The 27,831-nt window shown below is 39.9% G+C and overlaps 1 protein-coding gene across 2 annotated transcripts in view; it reads right to left on the bottom strand.

Moving 5' to 3' along the window:
- The window catches only part of RAF1 (Raf-1 proto-oncogene, serine/threonine kinase), a 72,003-nt gene that overhangs the window by 11,073 nt on the left and 33,099 nt on the right, over positions 1-27,831 (bottom strand). The window contains exons 2-10 of one of the 2 annotated variants that reach the window (XM_024756437.1): positions 18,884-19,116; positions 11,857-11,969; positions 9,013-9,115; positions 8,563-8,720; positions 6,871-6,969; positions 4,490-4,643; positions 1,352-1,379; positions 1,117-1,244; positions 648-765 (exon numbers count right to left, since the gene is read on the bottom strand). In XM_024756437.1, coding sequence (XP_024612205.1) covers positions 648-765; positions 1,117-1,244; positions 1,352-1,379; positions 4,490-4,643; positions 6,871-6,969; positions 8,563-8,720; positions 9,013-9,115; positions 11,857-11,969; positions 18,884-19,090 — 1,108 coding nt within the window. In that variant the 5' untranslated portion in view covers positions 19,091-19,116. Of the gene's footprint in view, positions 1-647; positions 766-1,116; positions 1,245-1,351; positions 1,380-4,489; positions 4,644-6,870; positions 6,970-8,562; positions 8,721-9,012; positions 9,116-11,856; positions 11,970-18,883; positions 19,117-27,831 lie in introns of those variants that run through there. The other variant, XM_024756438.1, reaches the window with a different exon arrangement.

Here is a 27,831-nt window from a genome sequence, read left to right as displayed (position 1 = left end):
AAATACAGAAGCTTTGGCTACAGACCTTAAAATAGAAAGTTTCTTCCAAGTGACAAAGTGTTTCCATTAAAATAAGAATGTCAACTCCCCACAGATTCAAGAATTAAGTCTGTGCATTCCTGTTTATCTAGAGATTCCCACAACCAATCCCAGGGCAGAGCAAAGAGTATCGGTTTTAGGAGGCTCCTGGCTTTCCTGTGCACAACTGTTTGACCATGGGTATGTGAGTTCCCCCTCTTGGGGACCTTGGTTTTCTGGCATGTAAAATCTCTAAGGTCCTTTCCAGTTTTAAGTTTCCAGAATCCATGCCCCTCCTAATAGCAACAGACTCTTAAACACATTTAAGGAGTTTCAAAGCATGTTCCTCCCAGGCGCACACTGTATTTAATCAGTTTTTAAGAGACTGTGACATTTCACTATGGTGCTCAACTCTTTTTCACCAATTTCTCATTATCCTGAAAACGTTTTCATACCAATTATAGCATTGTTGAGTCTTAGAACAGTATGAAACGTCACTGAGATACCATTAAGTTCAATCTTCAGATGCAATCAAGTACCCTTGGAGAGTGCTGCTGTGAGCCTGCCTGGCACTCTCTGGACTGAAATGTGACTTCACCCTGGTAGTAAAGGAAGGGCCCCAAACTTACCATGCCACTTGCCCTTATAAACAGTCCCAAAGGAGCCTGACCCAATCCGAGTGGAGAGCATCACTTCACTGGCTTCTATTTCCCAGTAATAGCTTGAATCTCTCTGTCCACGAGGCCTCTAAAACAAGCAGAGATCACTGTTATACTTCATGGACTGCTAAAAGTCTGTTTAACGAGGGTGTCAAAGAAAAGATCAACCCAACTCCATCCATTCCCATATCTTTTAAAGACAGACATATTAACTATAATTCCAGTTTTTGTCTTTTGAGAAAATACCGTTTTAGTTGTGCCCTGCCTTGCAACAAACCAGCAAGTTTTCCAATGTAAGCATGCCAAAAATGGCATTGATATTTATAATGTATTCATTTAATTAGAGTCCCCCAACCCTAAAGTTAAAGGCGTTCTCATTTCTGACTAAGCTTTTCTTATTGAACCCTAACATGCAAGAGGTACGGTTAACCATACTCACAATTTTATTCTTCTCCTGGGCGCTGGATCCCGGTGCCCGCTCTCTCTGTGCCGGCACAGGGGTTTTGGGCTGTGACCAGCCTGTTGGGCTCAGATTGTTGGGACTGCTGGACAAGGCTGAAGGTGAGGCTTAATAGACAAGACAAACAGAATTCACACATGGGTAAGCCAACAGAAGATGCACAGCATAAAGAGAAAAAGCCCATGACTATTTGCTAAATGACTTAGACAAGTACCTGATTCACCGTGACTTCGAATTGCATCCTGAAACAGAAAAGGAAAGCTGGTCAATTTCTGCACTAGAAAAGATGTTCTCTGGGGGAGGGAAAGGGAGAAGGATTTACAGGAGCAAAGTTGATTATAAAATCTCTAAAACACCAAAGGTCTAATTACATACTCTAACTTTTCTTTGATTAAATTCATCAAATGTCTGTGGCCAATATCTCCAAGATCGTTATCATCAAATATTAGGAGGACTGATGCTAATTTCTCATATACAATAAAGCAGCATTCTTTTTTCTCTCTAGAAAGCAATGCACACTGCAGACTGATACTCTTTAAAGGAAGGCTGGCAAAGTTACTATCAAGGTGAGATCCTTCCAGTGGCTGGGGATCTTGCTCCACTGAAGCTCAAAAAAATAATAATAAAATATTTTTAATGAGGGGTTCAGTGGCAAGTTCACTGTTACTCCTCTAGGAGTTGGATTTGCTATGGGTAAGCACCACGACTACATATTTTATCCAAACCTAAAACCACAGAAAGCCGGAAGGACCGTAAATCCCCTAATCTAAAACCTACATTTTACATATAAGAAAACACATATGAACAGATAAAGGAACATGGCGAGTGTCACACAGCCAGTAGGTGGCAGAAACAGAACTAAAAATCACCACCCACGGATCTCAGCCATGAGCTCATTCATCACAAAATGCTCCTCAGATCTTATGGGTAAGATCTGAAACTAGTTACATTCTACTCAGGTGAGAGGTCAAAGGCTACCTTGAGAATTTATTAAACTGTTTAGGTGGAACAGTTTAAATCACAGGGCTCTCCATGAGACCTAAATCCTCATTTTTATAAATCCTCACTTGGAGTATATAAATAACAATAATAGAAAAACACCTGGTCCCCATATCCTCAAAGAGGATTATTTCTCTTGGAAGTCTTACTCTGTTTTCTTTGTGTAACCACAGTAAAGACAGGATCCTTTTTTTCACACAACTGTTACCAGAATGCTCACACTCTATGACATCTTTACAAGAGATAAGAAGAATCACAGGCCAAGCTGCGCCTCCCCCACTTTCACAGCCCCACCCAAACATCTTCAGAATTTACCAATAAAGCCTGGTTCTGGGGTTCTCAAACCTGGCCAGTCTTCAGAATCACCAGGAGAGGTGTTTAAGAATACAGATTCCCAAGCCCCTCCACCCCACTAGGACTGATTTAAGTATGTCTGGGAGGGAAGGCGGGAAACCTAGGAATCTGCATGCTTTTAAGTATGACAGGATGACTGCCAGGTAGATAAAACTCTGTCCAAAATAACTTGAATTTCAGTAGAATATTTAGCAGCTGTAGCTTTATTATTCAACTAATCTATTCTTTGTTTTTAGTCAAAGCGTGGCACAATGTATTTTTACTGACCAGAAGTACATTCCCATGCACTAGGATTTTTTCTTAATGTTGTAATTTTCTTCCCTGTATCCACTTACATACCTCATACTTAATTCTGTGCTAATTTCTACAGCTGGACTGATTTATCATCATCTCGAAATCTAAATATTAGTTAAAGAGAACTAAGATGGTTTAAACAAAGCAAGAAAGTGTACTTTTAAAATGCTGAATCATATGTGATTTTTAAAAAACAGGAATCAAAATTTGGTCCGCTTCTGAAGTACAGAGAGGATTAAGCACCACAGATGTGCTAGTTATTCTATAATAAAACTTCAAGAATTTTCACCTTTCATGTTCCCTCTAAGTATCAGAGTGTTTATACACGACTAAATCACATATCAGAAGAAAAGTAACTGGTATATTACTGTATTATTATCAGGGCTAGTGACAATACAATAGAGACAATAAAACTCATAGCTTGCATACACGTGACCCCCTCACAATAATCTTGTGATAACCAAAGTGCCCCCAAATGACAAGTTTAGGCCCCACATTCGAAAGCCAACTCTTTTGTTGAGCCCCTCCCACATCTGATCGGTAGGACAAGCATGTCGAAAATGATCTGAGGTCTGACTGAGGTAAGCTGTGCCTGAGGTAGTGGGTGGCCCTGAGGTTTTTCAAGGAACAATTCATGATGTAGACAGAGCACAGCTGTCTTTGATAAAAGCTTATCAAAGGATTTTCAGGGCATACCAACCAAACTGACATATTTTGTTTCTAAACAAAATATAAATAGAATAGTGATGCTGTTGAGCAACAGCTAAACAAATCTAGCATTAGTCTTTAGTTGAAAATGATTTTTAAAAAAAATTTTTAATACCCTTGGCCTCAAAATCTCACTTGAGAAACTGATTTCACCTATCAACAATACCACATAGTTATTTTTTTATTCCCAAATATGCTATTGCCAAAAAAGAAAACATGAGACCAAGTCTGACAAGAAACATAAATTTTAGTGATTGTTTCATTTTTGACAGGCTACTGTCTGACAGTCTTAGCAATCCTGCTACTTTACAAGAAAGCAAAGGCATGAAGAAGAATACCTACTCTTCCCCTCAAACAAAATCGTCTGGACCACGCCCTGGGAGAAGCATTCAGGCTGTTATTCTAGTCCAAAGCAATGAGAAATAAGAAGAATAAAGAACAAAGGAAGTATTTTAAGTGTATTCAGTTGTTAATAAAGATGAACTAGAAAGCAAACCAAACAGAACATACAATAAAGCCAAGAAAAGAAAAAGCAGTTTGAAAACACTAGCTTTGCGCATTTATATCTTCCTAAATACCTGCTTATTAAAATCCTGTGACTCCACCCTCTTATTTCTAAATAAAATCACTTAAAAGTCTTTCAGAGAGTTTGTAGTCCTCTATCACTATTATTTTCTTTGCCACATGAAAAAGAAACTACTCTTTATGTATCTTATTCACTAGCTCACTGAAATCCTATTCAAATCTAACATGGAAACAGTTCAAATGTTAACATTTCTTCAGGAAGTTTCAGTTCTCCATTTGAATGATATACCAACCAGATTAATTAAGCTAGTCTCAAGATGCAGTGAATAAGAAATTCAAAAAGTCCAGAGACCTGACAAAGTGCTGCAACATTCCTTATCAGGTTTGAAACCCAAAACTCTCTTGACACAACCCTCAACCCCACCCAAATAACTAACTGACACTCTTCACCACCCGCAAAGGACCCTATTACCTCAATCATCCTGCTGTCCACGGGCAAGGTGGTGCTGACCATGTGGACATTAGGTGTGGACGTCGACCTCTGCCTCTGAGAGAGGGAACCTTCAGAGGAGGGGCTGGAGGTGTTGAATGTGAAAGCGTGGGGTGTGGAGTATCTGTGCTGGGAACTAGGTGAAAAGGAGAAAGAAAATTCCATGGTTGACACTCAGGCCTCTGTATTGGTAAAGTCTTTCAACTACCTATTTTCTGTTTCTTCTGTTTAGATGCCTTTGCATGCAAATTTTTAAAAAGTAAATAATATATGTGCTCAGAATTCATGTGAAAAGAAATAATACGTTATAAGTTTTCTTCTATTTAATAAATCACCTCTACAGGATACTCCGAATTTTTAGACCGTCTCTGGGAAAGAACAGATTAGCATTTGTCAACCAATACTACCCCCTACTAAAGCTAGATGGAACTTGCCCAGGTTAGTTTAGAGACTAAATTAGAAAACTTTAAGGAAGATTTTTTAGTAGATGGTTAGATCTGCCAAGCATGTCTGCAAACAGGCCAGCATTTTATCCACTGTGCGTTCTCTCCCCCCATAAACAGCTCACAAAATCAATTAATGTGAATTCAGTTTTTAGGTTTCAATACCTAACCGCGAAATTTATCACTGGACTCTTTTACCCAACGCCACTCTCCCACCAACCAAACTGGGAACACGCATTAGGTATAACATTTTCATTATTTGCTCCAAAGATTACTCGGGAGTTTTGTTTAGATTCAAGTAGCACCATGCATAGATTCAAAAGATAAAAGACTTTTTTTCTAAGAGAAATTGCTCTATCACAATTGCCTTTCCAGGCAATTCAACATTAATGCCTTCAGAGGCCTGGTTTCTTCTACCTAAATCTTCAGAAGCAAGTACAGTTTTTCAGTCAGGTTTGCTTTTCAAATTATCAAGAAAAATAAAAGTCATATACAAATATATCCAGATATCACTTCAGTACAAATTCCTTGTTCTGAGATATACTGCCTTTAACAATTTCCATGAGTCTTACAAAGGCCAGTAAATATTATATGATTATATATAAATTAAAGTCAGATATTTTGGACAAAGATGTAGATTTATTTTAGGTTCCAAATTCATGTGTAACAGTAAGGCGTGTGGACTCAACAAAACTCTGATTTTAAAGCTGGAAAACAGAGTAAAGACAAATTATGTGCAAACTCACAGGCACATTAAAACAGATATTCATATTAAAAATCTAATTAGATTCTTTTCAAGATAGCAGTTTATTCAATATTGGGTTGGCCAAAAAGTTCGTTCAGGTTTTGCCGTAAGATGTTATGGAAAACCCCGAACGAACTTTTTGGCCAATCCAATACCATGGTTTTAGCAATGCAAGGCCATAATAAGCATTTCAAAGTTGAGGGTTTTATTCTTACCAAACCATTGTATATCGTTTTGGGATGCTTTCCCTGAGGCTCATTGCATACTGAGGAAGGCAAAATCTCAAACTCTTTAAAATGTAATGAGATACAAGGGACATGCTAGGATAATAGAATAAATTGTAGTCAGAGTCACTTTCCAGAGTTTAACAACTAGAGGACCACAGAGAAAAAGTTCTGTTTTGCTCTAACGCCAATGCTGAGTTCCACAGAAGCAGCAAAGGGTTTACACAGAGAAAGGAGGGAACGCAAGGGAACTCTTGTATTCATGCTTTCAATCCCACCTGCCCCAATAAAACTTTCCAAAAGCTCTATTTACAATAGCCCGGAGATGGAAACAACCTAAGCGCCCATCATCGGATGAATGGATAAAGAAGATGTGGCACATATACACAATGGAATATTACTCAGCCTTAAAAAGAAATGAAATTGAGCTATTTGTAATGAGATGGATAGACCTAGAGTCTGTCATACAGAGTGAAGTCAGAAAGAAAAAGACAAATACCGTATGCTAACACATATATATGGAATTTAAGGGGAAAAAATGTCATGAAGAACCTAGGGGTAAGACCGGAATAAAGACGCAGACCTACTGGAGAACGGACTTGAGGATATGGGGAGGGGGAAGGGTGAGTTTTGACAGGGCGAGAGAGAGTCATGGACATATACACACTAACAAACGTAGTAAGGTAGATAGCTAGGGGGAAGCAGCCGCAAGGCACAGGGATATTAGCTCGGTGCTTTGTGACAGCCTGGAGGGGTGGGATGGGGAGAGTGGGAGGGAGGGAGACGCAAGAGGGAAGACATATGGGAACATATGTATATGTATAGCTGATTCACTTTGTTATAAAGCAGAAACTAACACACCATTGTAAAGCAATTATACCCCAATAAAGATGTTTTAAAAAAAAAACAAAAAACTTTCCAAAAGAAAAGCAGTAGGTAAAAAAAAAATACCTAACAGGCATCCGGGAGACAGACTCTCGCATCCGACGCATTGTCAAAGAAGGCAGTGCTGGGAACCCACTATCACCAACAATGGAATTTGGGAACAGCCTAAATGAAATCAGAGGAAGACTGGTTTATAGACCTGCAGTAGTAATTTTACAGTCAGTCTGCCTGGCCTTGCAAACTCACAGCTACTCAAACTCAACTTTTCCTGGTCACATTTTACTGGACCATTTCAGGCTACCCAGGGTAAGGGGGTACCCAAGTGACTGGGTTTGAATGACTACAGAATGTGAACAATCTTGACCGGCCAATGAGCACAGAGTCTCTCTAGTGTGCATTTCTAGGGAATACTGGCCAAATGTCCAGCCATATCAAAATAACGTGTTCTTTTAAGCTAGAGTAGGGCAATTCATAACCTGTATCACATAGAGCTTTTCAGAAACATTCTGTCTTAGAAACGCACAAATGAAAAGACAGAAATATGAAGGATAGATCACCTTCAGCACCAAAAGTCATAAATAAGAGGAAAAGTGATATTAACTGGGCATCTTCCCTCCATGAGATGAGCACTTGGTGCCCAGTAAGTTCACGTTATCTCAGTTAAGCCTCAAAAGAACACTGCAGGGCTTCCCTGGTGGCACAGTGGTTGAGAGTCCGCCTGCCGATGCAGGGGATGTGGGTTCGTGCCCCGGTCCAGGAGGATCCCACATGCCGCGGAGCGGCTGGGCCCGTGAGCCATGGCCGCTGAGCCTGCGCGTCCAGAGCCTGTGCTCCACAACGGGAGTCTACAACAGTGAGAGGCCCGCGTACCACAAAAAAAAAAAAAAAGAACACTGCAACCACGGTAATACCCCCGTTTTTCAGATGAGTGAGCTGAGGCTCAGAGGGGATTACAGATAGTTAATGACAACATTGAGATTTTGACCGATGTCTGCTGGACTCCAAAGTTTGTGCTGTTTATGCTACCCAAGCTCTCTTTGCAAAAGCAACACGTGACTACCACGTAAGCAAAAAAGATGTTCCCGTGGTAGTTTAATGATAACGTTTCCTTAGTTTTTCTGGTACCTTCAAAATAGGATAAAAGTTCACCTTTGACTTTTCATATCCCTGTTAATAGTTTTTAAGAGGTTCTCTGGAATAGGTAACTTTTAATTTAAACCTTACTAAAAAAAACCAGTTTGTCTATATGGAATATATTTTAGTAACTGGTTTGTCTCCTGAGGGATACATGTGTTTTTTAAGGTTTACTGTAATATCATTTTAAGACTAATGTTTTCCCTAGTTTGAGGTGAAGAAAACAGCACCAACCACACTTTCTGCTCCTTCTCGATGTCAGAGGTCTGTTCAGTGTTGTTTAAGAGTAGACAGAGTACTGTCTACTAGCAACCTAGTAAAAAAAAATCGGGGGGGGATGGGGGTTCATATCCCTCTGCTCTTTGCCTTACTGAAGCACAGTATATCAATCTCTATTTGACAGGTAATACTCCTACCAACTCGTTTTAGAGTGTTATATACCACCTTAAAACTTGCTAGTTTCAGAACTGTCATGTTTCTAAAGTAGATCGTTTCCAGATCATGATAATTCACTTAATAAGTCTAAAACCCAGACTTGTCAGTCAAATATACAGTATGCATCCTCAAAAGGGGTTTATATCTCCCTGCCCCCTTATATTCTTTGAAAAAAGAACAATGCCTTACAAGAGTTGTCTGATATTACTCCAGTCCACACACATAGTAGGTACTTTGGTGCTACAATGCTCGTGAAACTTGTAGCCACAAGTCTGACATCTAAACCCATTTAGCAGGAACTTCTGACAGATGTCACAGAAGGCAAGTTTCAGGAAGGTCTTCCGAGCCTGGAACAAGAACAGAGGTGTAAATTATACTGAATAAACAACAAAATAATTTCCTTCTTGACCCCCAAGAGGTTTTATGAGAATGGAGAATCACACGTCCAACATTTGTAAAATTCATACACAGAAATTAAAGTACATCTGTGATCTAATGACACCTAAATTGCTTTACCGTAAACAATGGCACAGCTTTAAACAATCCAACAACATATATACTTATTATCTCTGAGAAATTCCTATTGTGCCAGCCAAAGCACCCAGCATACCACAAAGAGAGAAGAGATCTACAACTTACAAAGTTGTGTGTTGTGAGTGGAACATGATCCAGGAAATCTACTTGAAGTTCCTCTCCAATCAACGAGGCAGCATCAGTATTCCAATCTAAACGTGCTTTTTTACTAAAGAGGATTTTAAAAAACATAATATGAAAGGGAAACACTTAAATGAGGTGAAAGAGTTGAATACCAGTAATAACAACAGCTACCATTTAGCTCATGCTACATAAACATAAAACTTAACTTAAATCCCAGACAACACTGACATTTAATTCATACAACAAACCTGTAAGGACTTCCCTAGTGGCGCAATGGATAAGACTCCGTGCTCCCAATGCAGGGGGCCCAGGTTTGATCCCTGCTCAGGGAACTAGATCCCACATGCATGCTGCAACTAAGAGTTCACATGCCGCAACTAAGGAGCCCGCCTGCCACAACTAAGACCCAGTACACCCAAATAAATATGAAAAAAACAAAAAACCTATGAAGTGGACATTATTATCCCCATCTTAGAAATGAGAGAAATGGGGCTCTAAGAAGGTAACTTGCTCAAGGCCACACACAGAGTGTAAGGGGCTATTTGGAATCCAGGTCAGTCAGACTCCAAAGCTTGTACTCTTAGAATAAAGTTTTTTTTAAACAATGAAATAAAACAATCTCATGATAAAGGAAACATGCAATAAACTGGACTTTATAACATTAAAATCCTATAAAAATCCTAAAATCCTACAAAATGGGTTACAAATATTGCTACAGTAGCAAAATTTAATCACTAGCCTACTTCAATCTAGAAAATACATAAATAGAAAGGAATCACAAATAAAATGCACTTTTCTATGAAGATTGGGCTCAAATCTGTAGAACTGTCTGCAGAGTCTATACATATAAATTGATGAAAGACTCAACTGTCTTAAAATTTACTCTGAAACCACTCTTACTGTGCCTAAACAAGACAGAAAAATAGGTACATTTAAGTAAAAATTAATTCCCAGTTCCTTCCTCATGTCTTATCTAGTTTATCTGGCCCATTTCCTGAAGGAAGAATATTCTCAGGTAGGGAGAGAACACCACATACACAGCACCATTTTAACCTCTCCCTTCACCTTCGAGAAGTCTATTAGAGCCACCTTTCTCATTACATGGCAGTAAATAATCCATCCCTTAATATATTTCCCTATACAAGGTCTGGGAAACCCAACATTACTCCAAAGTCCTGTTTTGCCCTAATGAAGAGGGAGAGGGTCAGTCCTGTTTCCTGATCAGTCTTGAGGTGCCATCCATCCAAAAGAGAACCTAGGGTAGCTTCAAACAAATACAGCGTGGACAAGAGTGGCTCAAGCCCCTCACTGTCTCAGAGTCTCTCTAGTCTTTAGGGAGCACCAGGCACTGGCTTGGGGACCAACCTGGGACTGTACCCACATGAAACTGGCATCTGCTTCAAAGATTTTGCACTTCAGCAAAAAGCCCCTAAGCTGAGAGGAATAACATAAACAGATGAATTTATGCTCACCCTTTTTGTTGCAGCAAAAATAGAAATGAAACTTTTCTGATAAACAAGGAAAATAAACAATGAACAGCCTGGGGAAACAGCATAAACAGGACTGAAAGAGTTAAGCAATCTTGGTTATTCTTTAGCTGTTACTACTAACAAACACTTGTAGCTAGACTTGTCCTTCACAAAGCTAAACAAAGCTAATTACTCTCTGATTCCATATGAATTGTTCCCTGCACCTGGCATTTATTCTGGCTGCATTCTTTTGTAGCAAATCACCCCTTGTAGATGTTTACATTCATAAAGTAGGTCACCCGGCTGATAACCCAGAGATAAATGGACCCAATTACCAGACTGCCTGATGCCAAGGGTGACTGTTTTAAAATACTGCAAGAAGAATACAAGACCTTCACCACTTTCATCCTTATCACTTACCTGGACTGCTAGTTCCACCTGTAACACCCCCTGTAATTCCCCAGGACAGGGGGACACAGTTCTTGAGGCTCTAGCCTGCTGTGTCTTCCCTTTGCCTGGCAAAGAAAATGAAAAGCTTCTCTATTTCTTACCTTCCAAATCTCTGTCTCTGTATTTTTATTCGGCATCAGTGAACAGGGAGCCAACTTCTGGCAACATTTTGAGTACTCATTACCTAGGCTAGTCTCTCAAACTAGGGAGCCCCTTGAAATATAAAAGATGTAAGCTAAAGATCAGTAACAGAACTAGCACTTTCCAAGAAGAAGGTAAAATTAAGGTTGTTATCCCAGATTTGGGGGGAAACAGTAACAGGTAACAGTCACAGATGGCTCTGATGCTACGGGGTATTACTCCTAGACTTTGAGGCGATGCCTCTATCTTGCTACCACCATTAGGAATAGGATGAACTACACTGATCCTCCTTGAAGCAGAAATTCTCCTGCATCTTTTAGCCCTGTATCTGTCAAACTGCTGGGATTCAGTAAATATTAACTTAATAAAAATGAGTGAATTATAAAAGTTAATCTCTTAAAGACAGTATTCTTTAACTATAAATAATAATGAAACACTTTCTGAGTACCCGCTCTGTTAACTGCATTATAGCAAACACAAAAATCTTGCTCTTGAGAAACATACCATCTGACATTACTGTTTCCTTCTATGGAAACACTACCCAACAACTAACATGTATTTTATATTCCAATGCAATGTTCAAGCAAAATTTTCAAGTTCTTGGTATCTTATTTTTCTGAATTGTCTCTTTATAAACAAGGGTATTCAAATATTCACTATTCTATAGGAAGCGAGTACAATTTTTTTTTATGGAAACACTTATTATTTGAAGCTAGGAAATCCTTACTAGTATGAAGGAAGAGCTGGCTGACTTTTGAGTTCTTACCCCTTGTGTTCGTGGAGAAGTCTGAAAACTGCACAGCACTCTGGTTGCAGGCCCCTCACCTTGAGAGCTTTCATAAGGCAGTCTTGCAAGCTCATTCCATTCCGCACATTGACCTACAAACAAAGGATCACCTTTAGAACCAACACAGGCTGCACAAGCACATCCCTTGGAAAGGTGAATACAGAAATAAATCCACCAGTCTGTAAGGGTATATGTAGAAGATTTTATGACAGCATTGCTTGTACAGTTGATCCTTCAACAACATGGCTCTCAACTGCACAGGTCCACTTACACGTGGATTTTTTTCAATAGGAAATACTACAGTACTACATGATTTGTGGTTTGCTGAATCCGAGGATATGGAACAGCAGATACAGAGCACACATACCAAGGGATGACTGTTAAGTTATACTCGGATTTTCAAGTGCACACGGGGTTGGCGCCCGTAATCCCCTTAGTTGTCCAAGGGTCAACAATAATGGCAAACACACACACAGAGGAAGTACCCAGAATGTCCAGCAATAGGTAAGTGCTTGAATAAAGTACAGAACATCTGTATGTGTCACACGGTGCTGCTAATATATTACTTATAATGACTCGTCAGAGGGTGTTCATATTAACTGGGGAAAGTATTTTTCAGAAAAATACAAAGAGTAAGATTATTTAAAGGGTGGGGAACCTATATATGTTTATATATGTTATATGAGTGTGAAAAGATACTCAGCTGTTACCCCTATGAGAAAGTGGTTGGGAGAGAGAAATGATCAACTTTCCCTTTCTACATCTCTAATTTGTTTGACTCAATGAAATGTTCATGCAAGCATAAATATCCGCCAGAAAGGAAAATAAGCCAACCCAACCTATAAACAAACATGAGTTCTTCTGATCAAAACTTTGTATTTCAACCTATTTTCATCAAAATGGCTGATATTCCTAACAAAAATTCCATCTCACATGCACTTCACACTAGGAAGGGCAAGCAGGAAGTGGAGGAAATAAACCCTCTGCCCTGCTGTCAGGACAAACATCACTGCTAGTTTAAATAAATCTGCACACCCATTCCAGACAGCCTTAGCAGTATACGCCCCTTCACATCCCCCTGTACCCAATCCTCAAAAACTCAGCAGGCACTCAGAAGCCTAACAGAGGGACTTCCCTGGTGGTCCAGTGGAAAAGAATCCGCCTTCCAATGCAGGGGACGCGGGTTTGATCCCCGGTCAGGTAACTAGGATCCCACATGCTGCGTGGCAACTAAGCCCGCGCGCCGCAACTACTGAGCTCATGCACCTCAACTAGAGAGCCTGCGTCCTGCAAACTACAGAGCCCACGGGCTCGGGAAACCACGCGCCCTGGAGCCTGTGCGCCACAACTAGAGAAGAGAAAACACTGCACCCCACAACTAGAGAGAGAAGCCTGCGTGCCGCAACGAAGAGCCCACACACTGCAACGAAAGATCCTGCATGCCTTAGGACTTCCCTGGTGGTGCAGTGGTTAAGAATCCACATGCCAATGCAGGGGATAAAGGATCGATCCCTGGTCCAGGAAGATCCCACATGCCGCAGAGCAACTAAGCCCACGAGGCACAACTACTGAGCCGGCGTGCCTAGAGCCCGTGCTCCACAACAAGAGAAGCCACCGTAACGAGAAGCCCACACACTGCGACGAAGGGTAGCCCCCGCTCGCCACAGCTAGAGAAACCCCGCATGCGGCAACAAAGACCCAACGCAGCCACAAATAATTAATTAAAAAATAAAAAACATAAAAAGATCCTGCATGCCTCAGTGAAGATCCCACATGCCACAACTAAGACCCGATGCAGCCAAAAATAAACTAAATAAATAAATAAATCTTTAAAAAAAAAAGCCTAACATAAAGTGTGAGTGCCAGGGTGCTAATAATGGCAACTATATAAAAATTTCACCGAAGCTCTTAAGCATTTCAATAAAAGCCCTATACATTTTGTTTTTAAAGCCAATAAAGTTAATCAAAAGTAAGGCAACTAGACAGTATGGGCTGCAGAGAGAGCAGAATGTAGATTAGCAGTGCTTGCAAACTGCCCAAAGTAGAGTCCTTCCACTGGGTGAAAGTGTGACAGCTGACAGTGGCCAACCCAGCCCCTTCCCAGACGGAAGTGAGTGATGTGTGTACTTATTTTAAAGGTTTAAAATATTTTTAAATATTCATTTACAGTGTTTCACAAGTTTATTTTAAAGGTTTCTTGAAGCAGTGATACCCTTAGAAATATCCCACTAACTTCCAGCTTCCAGACACAAAACAACAAAGTAAAGGGAGAGAGAATGATCTGAACTATGAATACACCAAAAATAAGGACAATGAAAAGTAAATCAACACACACATTAATAGAATCATGACCTGTATCAAACACTGTGCAGTAGTACTTTGAAAACCGTAAAGTGATATCTGTGCTATTTAATCTTCATTAAAAGTCACAGCTCCAAGAGCTAAACAGTTCTTTAAATATCTTCTAATCCAGTGGGGTTCCCAAATGTGGCTGATATTACAATCATCTGAGGAGCCTGTGAAAATATTTTCCTGGCCTGCCCCCTCTAACACATCCATCTGATTCAGTCATCTTGAATGAAGCTCAGGAATCTGTATTTTAAACTGCTTCTCGGGTGATTCCAGTGGTAATTAATGGGCCTCAGCTATGATCCAATCACTCATCCAATAATAATTAACAGCAGCAGTTAGTCAAAGAGAAACATGTTTACAAAACAAATGACAAGAAAAATTCAAAAAACAAGCAACTACTAATTATTCTAAAATTATTTAAATCAGACGTAGATCCTCTCTATCACTCTTCTCTCTACAACTCCCCATGGACACAGGTTGTAATCAGCTAAATCTGACTAATCTCTGGAGCCCACTAAGTGATTATGATAGTCATTCTGGGCTCCAGCAGTGAAGCAACCTGGGGATGATTAGAAACAGCTGCCTGGCCATGCTGGTCAGCAAGTGACTCCTTCCTCCTTCAATGCTCCCCTGAAGCTGGGTGCCTAGTGAAAGAAGGTGGTTCTTCCAGAGACACACAGTCCATCTCTGGTCAAAGAAACAGAAGAAACTAACTTTCTCTGACAGAACCTTCTCAAAAGCTGTCGGAGAAGTCAAGCTTCCAAATCAGTCATCCCCAACCACCAGCTGTGCTCAAATGAAGGCTGTCAAGTATACACAAATGCCGGACTTCCCTGGTGACGCAGTGTTTAAGAATCCACCCGCCCATGCAGGGGACACGGGTTCGAGCCCTGGTCCAGGAAGATCCCACATGCCGTGGAGCAACTAAGCCCGTGTGCCACAACTACTGAGCCTGCGCTCTAGAGCCCACGAGCCACAACTACTGAGCCCACACGCCATAACTACTGAAGCCCACACGCTCTAGAACCCATGTGCCGCAACTACTGAGCCCGTGTACTGCAACTACTGAAGCCCACGTGCCTAGAGCCCGTGCTCTGCAACGAGAAGCCCCCACTTGCCACAACTAGAGAAAACCCATGCACAGCAACGAAGAACCAACACAGCCAAAAATAAAAATTTTTAAATTTTTAAAAAAAGGATACACAGATATAGAAAACACTCAGAAATAATCATAACTGCCATTTTGCTTATGAACATGTAGTCAGCATGAGCCTCATTTCATAAAGGTCAGGAAACAGAGGCTAAAAATATTATGTAATTTGTTTAGATGATACAGCTTATAAAAGGCAATACAGGGATTTAAATTTGGGCCTTGTTGTCTTAAAGGCCCATACACTTAATTATTACGCCAAACTAAGTTTCCCACTCTTCCAGGCAAACTGGTAGATGGGGCTGGAGAAGATAGTGGCAGTAATGCCCAGAAGCAGCACCAGATGATCTTCAGCTTCCCATCACATTCAGACTTCCCACCTGGGCTCTCCACTTAAGGTAAGAAAGAAAATTACTGAGAAATAATGGGTAAAAATCACTTTGCAAATGAAAGACTACTGTTGAAAGATAAGGGGATTATTATTACTATTTATTTTGCCAGCCATTGAACTTTCATTTGTAGGAAAGGGAACAAAAATAAATTTACTCACACTTTAAAATGCCTTTGAGTTTTGCCTTCAGTTCAAAATGTACCTAAATGTACAACACTATAACCGGAAGGCTCTTTAGGGTCACAAAAGAAGTGTAAAGGAAGTTTTAGTAAAGTGGAGAGGTTGAACTGTTAGAAACAAACTGAGAAAACTCTGGACTATACTTGCCAACCTTGGAACCTTGCCTCGCCTAGGTACACAGAATAAACAAAATGCACTGCTTTTACACAAAAAACAGAGGGTGGGAAAGGAGGAGGTGTGGACGTTTTGAAGGAAGGTTTTCACAAATGTCCCAGGCCAAGCAAAATTAGCACAACTTCACTTTTCAGTTTCAACCAGGTGTTTTTTTTTCCCCCCTCCCAGGATAGTAAGAAATTTTTTGAGCAGTAATTTCTTAGAAAAGTTGAGATTTTGTGTCAGAAACTATGCAGGAATAACTGGCTAGTTTAGTGCCCTTGGAAAACAGCTGTGATTTTTAAGCTACCTCCAGCTTTGCCACAAGTCCTAGGAAATTTACCAAAATAATTTTTTTCTAGGTAATTTTATTTCCTTCAATATACCTGTAATACCAAAAAATTTTTAAATGAACAGTTTGCTTTAGTATCAGAACAAAACAATTTTTTAATCACCAGAAATGTCTAAGGGAATTTTTCAAAGAACCCTTTGAAATACATCCCCATAAGAATGTACTATTTTCACCTCACACCAGTGAGAATGGCCATCATCAAAAAATCTACAAACAATAAATGCTGGAGAGGGCGTGGAGAAAAGGGAACCCTCCTACACTGTTGGGGGGAATAAAATTAGTACAGCCACTATGGAGAACAGTATGGAGATTACTTTAAAAACTAGAAATAGAGCTACCCTATGATCCAGCAATCCCACTCCTGGGCATATATCTGAAGAAAACCGCAATTCAAAAAGATACATGCACCCCAATGTTCATTGCAGAACTATTTACAATAGTCAGGACATAAAAGCAACCTAAATGTCCAACAGCAGAGGAATGGATAAAGAAGATGTGGTACATATATACAATGGAATATTACTCAGCCATAACAAAGAACGAAATAATGCCATTTGCCGCAACGTTGATGGACCTAGAGATCATCACATTGAGTGAAGTCAGACAGAGAAAGATAAATATCATATGATATTGCTTATATGTGGAATCTAAAAAAAGGGTACAGGGCTTCCCTGGTGACGCAGTGGTTGAGAGTCCACCTGCTGATGCAGGAGACACGGGTTCGTGCCCCAGTCCGGGAAGATCCCACATGCCGCGGAGCGGCTGGGCCCGTAAGCCATGGCCGCTGAGCCTGCACGTCGGGAGCCTGTGCTCCACAACGGGAGAGGCCACAACAGTGAGAGGCCTGTGTACCGCAAAAAAAAAATAATAATAAATAAATAAGAGTGTACTATCTGTTTAGAGGAAATGTCAGTAAAGAAGACATTTCAGGCAAGACAAACAACAGAATGAAGGCCAAGAGCTGGGATAAAGCAAGGGGTGTGAAAAGAACATAAAGCAATAAAATCTGCAACTGGAAAGCCAATTAACAAAGACCCTAAGTGGAATCCTATTACACTGCTGGTGGGAATGTAAATTACTGCACACACTATGGAAAAGAGTATGGAGGTTCCTTAAAAAACTAAAACTAGGGACTTCCCTGGTGGTGCAGTGGTTAAAGAATCCACCTGCCAATGCAGGGGACATGGGTTTGAGCCCTGGTCCAGGAAGATCCCACATGCTGCGGAGCAACTAAGCCCATACACCACAACTACTAAGCTCTAGAGCCCTTGAGCCAGAACTACTGAGCCCGCACACCACAACTACTGAAGCTCGCGTGCCCTAGAGCCCACGCTCCACAACATTAGAAGCCACTGCAATGACAAGACCACACACTGCAAACGAAGAGTAGTCTTCGCTCGCCACAACTAGAAAAACAAAGCCTGCATGCAGCAACAAAGACCCAACATGGCCAAAAATAAAAAAATAAATAAATTTATTAAAAACACAAACAAAACTAATACTAGAGTTACCATATGATCCAGCAATCCCACTCCTGGGCATCTATCCAGAAAAGATGAAAACTCTAATTCGAAAAGATACATGCACCCCAGTTGACAGCAGCACTATTTACAATAGGCAAGACATGGAAACAACCCCAATGCCCACCAATGGAATATTACTCAGCCATAAAAAAGAAATGAAATATTGCCACTGAAGAATACCATACTGGGATTTCCCTGGTGGTCCCATGGTTAAGACACCGAGCTCCCAATGCAAGGGGCCCGGGTTCAATTCCTGGTCAGGGAACAAGACCCCGCATGTCGCAACTAAAGATCCCGTGTGCCGCAACTAAGACCCAGCACAGCCAAATAAATAAATACTTAAAAAAAAAAAAAAAAAAAAGAATACCATACCAAGTGAAGTCAGACAGAAAAAACAAATATTATATGATTATCACTTAAATGTGGAATCTAGAATACAGATGAACCTATACACAAAATCAAAACAGACTCACAGTCATAGAAAACAAACTTACTGTTACCAAAGGGGAAAGGTGGGATAAATTAGGAGTATGGGATTAAAAGACACAAACTACTATACATAAAATAGATAAGCAACAAGGATTTACTGTATAACACAAAGAACTTTTCAGTATCTTGTAATAACCTATAATGGAAAAAATCTGAAATTTTATATATATATATATATATATATATATATATCGGAATCACTTTATACCTGAAACTAACACAATATCATAAATCAACTATACCTCAATTAAAAACAAAAAAACAGGTACAACTACAAAACACTAAAATAAAATTTTAAAATAAAGACTCAAGGTGACAGTGAAGATTTTGCCTGCCTATAAGATGGGCAACATGATCCATAACGTTTTCTATAGGGTGATGGACAACTACATTTTCTGAGAGGAATGTTCACGTACCACTGTTCTTTGCTTGTTTGGCAAAAAAACACGGATAGTGTTGCTTGTCTTAGAAGGGTCCGTAAGTTTGCCATCATCTGATGCCCGACGCTGATAGCCAAACTGCTGAACTATTGTAGGGGAGATGCAGCTGGGGCCATCAAACACAGCGTCTTTGAATCCAAAACCATTGCTGATCGTCTTCCAGGCCCCCTGTATGTGCTCCATTGATGCAGCTTACACAATACTTAAACCTGGTAAAAATAAATAGACAAATAATTAGAATTCCTGAATAAAAGTAATTAACAATACAATATACAGAGTAATTGTGAAAACAGTAGTATGTGGGCTTTCTTGTAGGTGACATCTTCTGCTTAAATAAATTACTCAGAAAACTTCTATTTTAGTGTATTTCCATAGAATATTTCATAGACAACTCAAAAATTAACAAAATGGGGATTAGAGATCTAAAGACTCATCAAGGGTTATACCACCCGTTAAAAGCCAACCTGGAACTATAAGCCCAGGTCTCTTGACTTATTCTAATATTGGGTGGGCCAAAAGGTTCGTTCGTTTTTTTCCATAAGATGGCTCTAGTAGCACTTAGTTGTCTTTAACTTCATTTGAAACAATTTTGTTAGATTGTATGTGACAGCTGTCATATCAGCGTGCATTTAAAACAAGACATCAGGGGCTTCCCTGGTGGCGCAGTGGCTGAGAGGTCCGCCTGCCGACGCAGGGGACACAGGTTCGTGCCCCGGTCCGGGAAGATCCCACATGCCGTGGAGCGGCTGGGCCCGTGAGCCATGGCCGCTGAACCTGCGCGTCTGAAGCCTGTGCTCAGCAACGGGAGAGGCCACAACAGTGAGAGGCCCACGTATCGCAAAAAATAAATAAAAATAAAACAAATAAAACAAGACATCAAAATTGGTGAAATTTTGTGTAGCCATTTTAATATTGAAGATGGAAGGAAAAGAGCAACATTTTTGGCATATTATGCTTTATTATTTCAAAAAAGGTAAAAATGCAACTGAAATGCCAAAAAAAGATTTGTGCAGTATATGGAGAAGGTGCTGTGACTGATCAGACGTGTCAAAAGCGATTTGTGAAGTTCCGTGCTGGAGATTTCTCACTGGACGATGCTCCACAGTCGGGCAGACCAGTTGAAGTTGACAGTGATCAAATCGAGACAGTAATTGAGATCAACGTTATACCACGTGGGAAATGGCCGACATACTCAAAATATCCAAATCAAGCACTGAAAATCATTTGCACCAGCTTGGTTATGTTCATCGATTTGATGTTTGGGTTCCACACAAGTTGAGCGAACAAAACCTTCTTGACTATATTTCCGCATGCAATTCTCTACTTAAACGTAATGAAAATGTTCCATTTTTGTTGCTGTTGTTGTTTTTGTTTTTTGCGGTATGCGGGCCGCCGTGGCCTCTCCCGCTGCAGAGCGCAGGCTCATCGGCCATGGCTCACGGGCCCAGCCGCTCCGCGGCACGTGGGATCCTCCCGGACCGGGGCACGAACCCGTGTCCCCTGCATCAGCAGGTGGACTCCCAACCACTGCGCCACCAGGGAAGCCCAAACGTTCCGTTTTTAAAACAAATTGCGACAGGCAATGAAAAGTGGATACTGTACAATAACACAGAATGAAAGAGATTGCGGGGCAAGTGAAATGAACCACCACCAACCACACCAAAGGCTGGTCTTCATCCAAAGAAGGTGATGTTGTATATGTGGTGGGATTGGAAGGGAGTTCTCTATCATGAGCTCCTTCTGGAAAACCAAACGATTAATTCCAACAAGTACTGCTCCCAATTAGACCAACTGAAACCAGCACTCGACAAAAAGCGTCCAGAATTAGTCAACAGAAAACGCATAATCTTCCATCAGGATAACGCAAGACTGCATGTTTCTTTGATGACCAGGCAAAAACTGTTACATCTTGGCTGGGAACTTCTGATTCATGCGCTGTATTCACCAGACATTGCACCTTCAGATTTCCATTTATTTAGGTCTTTACAAAATTCTCTTAATGGAAAAAATTTCAATTCCCTGAAAGACTGTAAAAGGCACCTGGAACAGTTCTTTGCTCAAAAATATAAAGAGTTTTGGGAAGATGCAATTATGAAGTTGCCTGAAAAATTGGCAGACGGTAGCTGAACAAAAGGGGGAATATGCCACTCAATAAAGTTCTTGGTGAAAATGAAAAGTATGTCTTTTACTTTTACTTAAAAACCGAAAGCACTTTTTGGTCAACCCAATACTTTTTCAATTCCACTTCTCTCCTTTTGTTACTGTATATTAAGTATGAGCAACTATACTTGAGTATGAATAACAATTAGTACTATGAGAAATTTTAAAAAAAAAGTGTAAGCCATAACTTTCTGCCTTTGAAGAAGGAAAAGAAACTAGTATTCTAGGATGTGTGTTAGACACTTAATATATAATCTCATTTAATCTGTGTAAGGACCCCAAAAGATTTTAAATCCCTTCCTCCAACCACCCTTTATTTTTTAAACAAATAAGGCACAGAAAAACCATGCTACTTGCCCAAGAACACCCAGGTGATAGGTAAAATAACCAGATTCTGTATCTGTTTGTATTTAAAGTACACGAACTTTCCAACATAACATTCGGAGTTCAGTTTTAGTGCAGAAACAAACCTTATAAACCAAAGCAAGGAGAGACAGCTACCTAACAAAAAATAATCAAATGTTTTAATTGGTCAACAAGAAAACTGCAATGAAAGTCCATAGACAGTCACACAATGACAATAAGTCAGATACTCTGCAGTAAGGACGTACAATGCCCTGACGCTGATTGGGAATCAGCAACCATGCATAAGTGAGAGATATTTATTTCCTCCTGTAGAAAACAGTGAGGTTGACAGGGAATCCCATCCTTCCCAAGCCTTACTCCTTCAGAAACTTGTTTTATCTTATTATTAGCATTATTAGCAATAGTTACCTTTTACTAGGTGCCTACTATTATGAAACAGTATATGCTGCATACATCCCACTCATATTACCCAACCTGATCCTTAGAGGATACTCTAGGTAGGAATTACATCCCCATTTTTATAGTTGAGCTTTAGCGGGCAGAGGAGGGATTCAGAATTGAGCAGCTCTATCTGACTCCAAAGCCCTTAACCTTCTCATATATAACAGTGACACTTGAAATCATTTAGTCAGAGCTAAAATGGCCTAGAGTTAATCCAAACGTCTTGTTCTTAACCAGAAGTTTCTGTCTGAATACCCACTATGTACTATGCTCTTTCTCACATCACATGCCTGAAGCAAAAGGGGACAACACATATTAACTATTCTTAGCTGACAGCTGAGAAAACTAGAAAAGTTTAGAGACTTAAGATCACTACCTGGCATTACTCTCACAGTCTTGGCTCAACTTTTTTGGAGGAGAATATGGTAAGAAACTATTAAAGTTTTGAAATGTTCTTAAAGACTGATCTGGTAATTCAATATCACTCTAGGAATGTATCCTACAGAAGTATAAGGCAAGTGTATATATATGTATAAACATCTTCATTAGAGCATTGTTCATATCCTTAAAAAATTGGGGAGAACACCAAATACTTAACAATAGGGAATTAAACAAATCATGCTAATTCCCACGTGATAAGTAAAGTAGATCTGTAGGTGCAAAGGTGGAAAAAGCTACCCAAGACAAAACAAAAAATGACACCTCTTTCATACTAATCTAGAAAGAGGGAGGGAAATCTAGAATCATAAAGAAGTGGGAGGGGCTTCCCTGGTGGTGCAGTGGTTAGGAATCCGCCTGCCAATGCACGGGACATGGGTTTGAGCCCTGGTCCGGGAAGATCCCACATGCCGCGGAGCAACTAAGCCCGTGTGCCACAACTACTGAAGCCTACACGCCTAGAGCCTGTGCTCCACAACAAGCAAAGCCACCGCAATGAGAAGCCCATGCACCGCAACGAAGAGTAGCCCCCGCTCGCTGCAACTAGAGAAAAGCCTGCGCACAGCAATGAAGACCCAACGCAGCCAAAAATTAAAAAATAAGTAAAATAAATACATTTTTTAAAAAAGTAACACAAACCTATTTTTTTAATTTAAAAAATAAAAATAAATAAAGAAGTGAGAAAATATAGAATAATAAAGTACCAATATTTCAACAAGATGATTAAGGAATTTTAACTTTTTATATATCTTTTTGCTTTTTTATTTTACTATTTGCTACAAACATCTATAAGCCTATTTTATTTATGCAAGGGGGAGGGGCAGGACAAAATCCTACAGCCTTCAAGTGGCAGGGCCATGACGCACTGCCTCCCATTTCTGGCACCTCTACCCAAGCCCCAACACACTCCTAACTCTAAAAGCTAAACTTCTTTCTGAACATGTCAAGCTTCACACCTCAGCACTTCTGAACTTCCTGTTCCCTTCATCTAGAAGGCGAAAACCTCCAAAAACAAGCAAGTTGGCTTTTTCACATCATTAAGGTCTTCACTTAAAAGATCCCTTTAGAGACACCTTCTCTCTCCAACCTAGTCAGAAGACCGCACTCCCCTACCGCCATCAAATAACCTTTATTTTCTTCATGCCACTTACCACTAATGTTAACTGTCTACAGATTTTGGTCAGTACCTCCCACCCCCTTTCTGCTCCATGCCAAGCTTGCCAGTACCTCCTGCCAATCTTGTTCACTACTGTATTCTTAGCCCTTAATACAGTACCTGGAACACAAGCACTCAAATATTTATTAAATGAATTCAGCTAGGAGCCAGAATAATGCTGCAAAAAATATAATTTTTTTAATAGAAAAGACCTGTCAAGAACTAGTAAATGTGAATTAAATCTCCAATTGGTAGTACGCCTTTAAAAAATACCTTTTATTCAGCAAAAGACAAACTGCAATAAATTGCATTCTGTATTTAATTGTGAGGGAAGACTGTATTACAATCTATTGGTTAAAGAACGCACTTACAAGACTTAACTGTAGACTAAGTCCAAGATCATAGTTATTTTATGACAAATTCTAAGTTTTGTAGGCACTTGGAAAATAACAGTGCTGGTGCGTAGTAGAGAACATACTACAGTAACTGTTCATAAAAACTGATAAAATAAATGCAAATCCAGCTTAATTCTCAAGTTTTTGATTATCATTCATAATTTTTAATTTTCCATGTCTATATCAAGACCACTTACAGGCTGAGAAGCACACGAAGGTAGTGCCTCCCAACCTTTTTCATTTCACTCGTAGAAAATGATGGATCCGATTTGTAAGGTATGCCTACATAAGCAGACAAGCCCAGAAAGGCCAAGGCCCCTACCAGTTGCCCCAGGACTGACCTGTTTATCATAGGAAGCTCTAAGGCAAGGTACTCTGTTATCAATTAACAAGAAAGGGTACACATCTAAAAACAAGAAAGAAGCATCTTCTAAAAACCATACAGCAGGACTTCCCTGGTAGCACAGTGGTTAAGAATCCGCCCACCAATGCAGGGGTCACGGGTTTGATCCCTGCTCCAGGAAGATCCCACATGCCACGGACCAACTGGGCCCGTGTGCCACAACTACTGGGCCTGTGCTCTAGAGCCCATGAGCCGCAACTACTGAAGCCCGCGCACCTAGAGCCTGTGCTCCACAACAAGAGAAGCCACCACAATGAGAAGCACATGCACCACAACAAAGAGTAGCCCCCACTCGCCTCAACTAGAGAAAGCCCACACGCAGGAACGAAGACCCAACACAGCCAAAAATAAATAAATAAATAAATAAAGAGAGGAAATTGTTCATGTTCAGAGCAATTTTTAAAAAAAGATAACTTCGGTAACAAAAAGTTATATGGAATCTAATTTTAAAAGCTCATTTCTGTCCAATGATTAAAAAGTAATCTTTTTAAAATAACTTCACATATACAAAACAGTAGCTTTATTATGACAAAAGTTCGCTGACCTTAAACACTTACATGTTTATAGTTATATATGGTGAGACAGCCTGAGAATTTGTATTCAACAGACTACACATTTACCTTTTACCAGAAAGGACACAGCATATTCATAATTTCACTTATTATGATAGCGAAATTCTATAAATTTAGGAAGTCTGCAATTTACTTAACATGAATTCTTCTAGCCTATTCTAGAATAGGATATTCTAAAACACTCTAGAATAGGCTAGGCTCAACTGGTTTTCAAGCTGCTTCCTTCTGCATTCAGCCCTCCTCTCCTCCAACCACCCCCATTACAGAGCACCTCAGAAATCAAAAAGCCTAGATCCTACTCTACTTTGCTTCCTCCACTACTCTTCCATTAAACATTTGCCACAATGGGCTTAACCCCAGATTCAGTCTCTGAAAGACACCAGGGGATGGATATCTTATGACAGAAAACGGGACAACTCATTAATTGCTAGATATCTTAGCTTTCTGTAGTCACACACTCAACATTTGTCAATCATGAGTAGATCAAAATTTCTCTAAATTTATTTTTTCTAGCACAATTTCTGAAGCTGGCAGGTTCCATAGGTTCACCAAAGTTTCCCTTTTATTGACTTCATGCTTCATTCTGTCACACAGGAGTCTGAAGATACATTCACTTTAGCCATGTAATTCATGATTTTTTACAGTTTGAACTTTTTTCAAAGCTACATCTTTCTATACCAAAATGTCTGTTTTTATTATCATAGTTCACCTCTCATAATCATTCAACCTCATTTATTCTCTACATGAATATTCCTTTTTAGAAAGTTAGAGAATGATACCTTTTCTACATCTAAGTTAAAAAGTGGTTTATAAATTCTAAATAGTACTGAGTTTGGGAGCAAACAAAATAACCAAAATAGAAAGACACATAGCCCTGAATTATGCAGCAAGGGGACTCAAGGAAGAGTCAAAGACCAAACCCCTGAATCTTGAGGTCCATTTCAGTTGCCTTCTTTGGGCCCTTTTGGTTGGTGCAGTAGTGCTCCACCTTAGAAAGTTTTGCTTTCTGCAGTTTCAGTTACCAGTGGTCAACCATGGTCTGAAAATACTACATGGAAAATTCCAGAATGAACAATTCCTAAGTTTTAAATCGCATGCTTTTCTAAGCTTTTTGATTTCTAAGTCGTGTCATGAAAACTCACACCAACCCGCTCCCTCCTGCCTGGGATGTAAATCACCCCTTTGTCCAGCATATCCACACAGTATACTCTACCTGCCCTTTAATCATTTAGCAGCCTTCCTGGTTATCAGATGGGCTCTCAGTATGGCAGTACGTGTGTTTAAGCAGCCCTTATTTTACTTAACAATGGCCCAAAAGTGCAAGAGTAGTGATGCTGGAAATTCGGATATTCTCTTACTGTGCCTAATTTATAAATTGAACTTTATCATAGGTATATATGTATAGGATAAAATAGCACAGAGTTCAGTACTATCTGCAGTTTCAGACATCCACTGGGGGGGTCTTGGAAAGTATCCCTCACAGATAAGGAGGAACTACCATATAACTAAAATAGCACCCAATATGTTTCGAACAAGGACAGAATAAGTACCTTCTTAATAGCCAGCTTCTTCAAGGAAGACTTCAAAAACTCAAGTCTCTTTCTTTCCTAGACTGTAACTCAGCACTTTTTCAAGCTGTAGAGAATGACCCATAAGTGTTCAGAAAATCATTTTGGTGAGTCATGACCAGCTTTCTTAAAAAATAAGGCAGAGCACAATATATCCACATAGTACTACAGGTAAGTACTATTTTGAGAAAACTTTAATTCAGGTACACACACATTATAAAATGTATTCCTTAGTGTGGAACACTACTAAGTTTGAAAGCAATTCGTGTAATTCTAAAGCCCAGAATTCCTACCAGAGCTTCCACTGATTTCCCAAATGCATTTATCCACACAAAAAACATCTTCTTGCACTGAATGATAAATTTTTTTAAGGATCCATCTAGTCTTAAATTGTCTTTCTTAGCTCTACCAGTGAACTCTCTTCATGTGTGTGCTAATTCCACCTTACGTTACATTTTAAAATAGTCATTTCTGACGATCCAAAACCTATGGGATGCAGCAAAAGCAGTTCTAAGAGGAAAGTTTTTAGCAATACAAGCCTACCTCAAGACACAAGAAGAATCTCAAATAAACAATCTAATCTTACACCTAAAGGAGCTAGAGAAAGAAGAAGAAACAAAACCCAAAGTTAGTAGAAGGAAAGAAATCATAAAGATCAGAGCAGAAATAAATGAAATAGAAACAAAGAAAATAACAGCAAAGATCAATAAAACTAAAAGCTGGTTCTTTGAGAAGGTAAACAAAATTGAAAAACCATTAGCCAGACTCATCAAGAAAAAGAGGAAGGGCTTCCCTGGTGGCGCAGTGGTTGAGAATCCGCCTGCTGATGCAGGGGACATGGGTTTGTGCCCCAGTCCGGGAAGATCCCACATGCCGTGGAGCGGCTGGGCCCGTGAGCCATGGCCGCTGAGCCGGCGCGTCCAGAGCCTGTGCTCCACAACAGGAGAGGCCACAACAGTGAGAGGCCCGCGTATCGCCAAAAAAAAAAAAAAAAGAGGGAGAGGACTCAGATCAATAAAATTAGAAATGAAAAAGGAGAAGTTACAACAGACACCACAGAAACACAAAGCATCCTAAGGGACTACTACGAGCAACTCTATGCCAATAAAATGGACAACCTAGAAGAAATGGACAAATTCTTAGAAAGGTATAACCTTCCAAGTCTGAACCAAGAAGAAACAGAAAATATGAAGAGAACCATCACAAGTCACATTAAAAGGATCATACACCATGATCAAGTGGGATTTATCCCAGGGATGCAAGGATTCTTCATCATATGCAAATCAATCAATACGATACACCATATTAACAAATGGAAGAAGAAAAACCATCTTCTTGGTTTTACATGAGGTTTACATGATCATCTCCATAGATGCAGAAAAAGCTTTCGACAAAATTCAACACCCATTTATGATAAAAACTCTC

The sequence above is a fragment of the Neophocaena asiaeorientalis genome, unplaced genomic scaffold (assembly GCF_003031525.2).
Source record: "Neophocaena asiaeorientalis asiaeorientalis breed wild unplaced genomic scaffold, Neophocaena_asiaeorientalis_V1.1 scaffold392, whole genome shotgun sequence".
Lineage (NCBI taxonomy): Eukaryota > Metazoa > Chordata > Mammalia > Artiodactyla > Phocoenidae > Neophocaena > Neophocaena asiaeorientalis.
The sequence above is the reverse complement of the archived record's forward strand: the minus strand, read 5'-3'. Positions and strand labels throughout refer to the sequence as shown.